This window comes from Gekko japonicus, unplaced genomic scaffold (genome assembly GCF_001447785.1).
Source record: "Gekko japonicus isolate JY-2015 unplaced genomic scaffold, Gekko_japonicus_V1.1 scaffold7307, whole genome shotgun sequence".
Lineage (NCBI taxonomy): Eukaryota > Metazoa > Chordata > Lepidosauria > Squamata > Gekkonidae > Gekko > Gekko japonicus.
This window is the reverse complement of record NW_015170503.1, coordinates 6,398-9,107: the sequence shown is the minus strand read 5'-3', so window position 1 is coordinate 9,107 and position 2,710 is coordinate 6,398. Positions and strand designations below refer to the sequence as shown.

The 2,710-nt window shown below is 50.7% G+C and overlaps 1 protein-coding gene across 1 annotated transcript in view; it reads right to left on the bottom strand.

The window, feature by feature from the left end:
- Nucleotides 1-1,571: 1,571 nt before the first annotated feature.
- Nucleotides 1,572-2,710, bottom strand: part of LOC107116439 (zinc finger protein 543-like) — a 3,219-nt gene continuing 2,080 nt past the window's right edge. Inside the window, exon 3 of the mRNA XM_015418330.1 lies at nucleotides 1,572-1,696. Coding sequence (XP_015273816.1) covers nucleotides 1,572-1,696 — 125 coding nt within the window. The remainder of the gene's footprint in view (nucleotides 1,697-2,710) is intronic.

Below are 2,710 nucleotides of genomic sequence, written 5' to 3'. Positions count from 1 at the left end.
GCCTTAGAGAAATTCTCAGAAATAAATCAGGCTGTAGCTTAACAAGGAAGTGTTTTATTGAAAGGCAAAATACTAATAGAACAGTACACTCATACAGAAATAAATGCACACTGTAAAGGAAACACACAAGGCTACTAAAACACAGAAGCGGCAAGAATAAAAGGAGGGTGTTTCGGGAATTATAGTTACCATTCCAGAAGATCAAAAGTCCATGGAGAAGAAGCTGCGAAAATGGGAAAGGACATAAGCGAATTCGTGGGTGTGCTGCATGTAGGAACCCAAGACACACACAGCAATGGGGCCTCATCTGTCCAGTTAGACGGCAAAATGCTCCCAGTGGGCATGGTGCTGCGATTGCCTCCAGAACAAGATGAGATCAACTGGAAGTAAAACAATTCTGTTGGAAAACGCTGAATGGCAGTCCCAGGAATGAACAAAGCCTGGGTGAAACATGAGATGTTGTGCATGAATGTAGCTAACGGCTGCTTGATGACCCTCTATTGTTGGAAGGGGAAGCTACTGGGGACGGCTGAAAGGTGTGAAGCAGTATCATTATCAGGGGTCATTTCCTGCAGGAGCGCACAGGAGCGGACCTCCGGCAGTCAAGAGCTCAGGGGGTGGACACATGCAAGAAGCCCCACCCGCTGCTCCCAGCAGCCCTCAGTCAGAGCAAGAAGCAGCCAGGTAAGTTGCAGAGCTGGACCTCCGGCAGTCAAGAGCCCAGGTGGTGGGCACATGCAAGAAGCCCCACCCCCTGCTCCCAGCCACCCTGTAAGAGCAAGAAGCAACCAGGTAAATTGTAGAGCCCCCCTGGCCCAAAACAGTCCAGTGGCACCTTTAAGACCAAGTTTTATTGAGGTACAAGCTCTCCATCCTCTGTGAGGACAGATCTGCACATTCCCCCCCCCCCAATAGCTAGCAATCCAAAACAGCTCAGTGGAGCCTGAGTGGTGGGTGCTGCCTTCTGACACATTTCCGGTGATGTCAGGGGGCGTGGCATATGCAAATAAGTTATGCTAATGAACTCCTGCATCTATTTTTCTACAAAATGACCCTTGATCATCATTATGGCAAACAGGAAAGGTCAAGCCAGGTAGGGAAATCCGTCGTTTAAGTTAAAACGATGTCTTTCCGGAAGACCTGTTCCTGCCATTGCATACGGTTTCAAGGTGGGGACGGGGTAATTAGCAGACAAATCCGTAATGGCTCACCTTCAGAATCCCATCCCAGACTTGCTGGCATCCGTTTTATGTCACCAGAGCCACTTTGGCTGTGTTTTCAGACCAGGTAGTGCCCAAAGAATGCGATTTTTGGGTGCTGTTAAAGTGAAGGGAGCTTGGACTTATGACTTTCAGGGTGCCAGTGTTCCCTCTAAGCTGACTTAGTGTGAGCGAGCTCACTGTTTTTTAGCCTCCGGCTCACACATTTTGTGTATTAGCCCAGGAAGGATGGCTCCAGAGCAAACTAAATCATGCAGTATCCAAACTGCTCACTCACAACGTTAATGCCAGGAGCTCACAAAGTTGAATTTTTGCACACAAGACTTTGCAGCTTAGAGGGAGCATTGCAGGTTACCCCAATAACAAAATCACTCTACCAGCTCTCAGCATGGGCCTGCCCGCCTGGACCCATCTACCCCTGGGACCCAGCAGAGTGAAGTTGTTCACCACTGTGCTTCCGCTTTTTCCACCAGACCCTGTAAGACCAGGCTGGCAAATAGCCTGTGAAGTGCCTCTCCGAGGAGAGGGCGCATACCCTATTGCCAGGCCTGGGATCTCCTGGGTTCCCATCTATACGCTGGCTTTCTGTGCCACTTTTTGCAGCTTCTGGGACTCTGGCCACTTCCTGCTGCTCTTCCCCCACCTGATGCCCCCTGGTGCGGCCTCTGTCCACTGCGGTTTATCCTTGGTTCTTCTGGGACTTCTGCAATTGCCTGCTCCACCTGGCACCATTGGGCCCTCCAGAACAACAGCTGCCACGGTGGTAAGGGAGGCTGATGGCCAATGCCTTGTCAGTGACCTCGGTGCTGGGGGGGGTTCCTCATTCACTGGGATTGCATATCCATGCCATGGCAGTCTCTCTTGGGGTGGCTCCCAAGTCTAGGTCTGGCAGTGCTGGACCGGGACACTGAGAACTCCAAAGGGTTTTCCCCTCTGTGGGTCCTCTGATGCCGATGAAGATGGGAACTCTGACTGAATCTCTTTCCACACTCTGAGCATTCAAAAGGTCTCTCCCCTGTGTGGGTTCTCTGATGCAGCTGAAGACCGCTACTCTGACTGAATCGCTTTCCACATTCTGAGCATTCAAAAGGTTTCTCCCCTGTGTGGGTTCTTCGATGCCCTTGAAGATGGCCACTGTAACTGAATCTCTTTCCGCACTCTGAGCATTCAAATGGTTTTTCCCCTGTGTGGGTTCTTCGATGCCCTTCAAGATGGCCACTGTGACTGAATCTCTTTCCGCACTCTGAGCATTCAAAAGGTTTCTCCCCTGTGTGGGTTCTTCGATGCCCTTCAAGATGGCCACTGTGACTGAATCTCTTTCCGCACTCTGAGCATTCAAAAGGTTTCTCCCCTGTGTGGGTTCTCTGATGCCGTTGAAGATCGGCACTCTGAGTGAATCTCTTTCCACACTCTGAGCATTCCAAAGGTGACTCCCCTGTGTGGATTCTCTGATGCCCCTGAAGATAGCCACTTCGACTGAATCTCTTTCC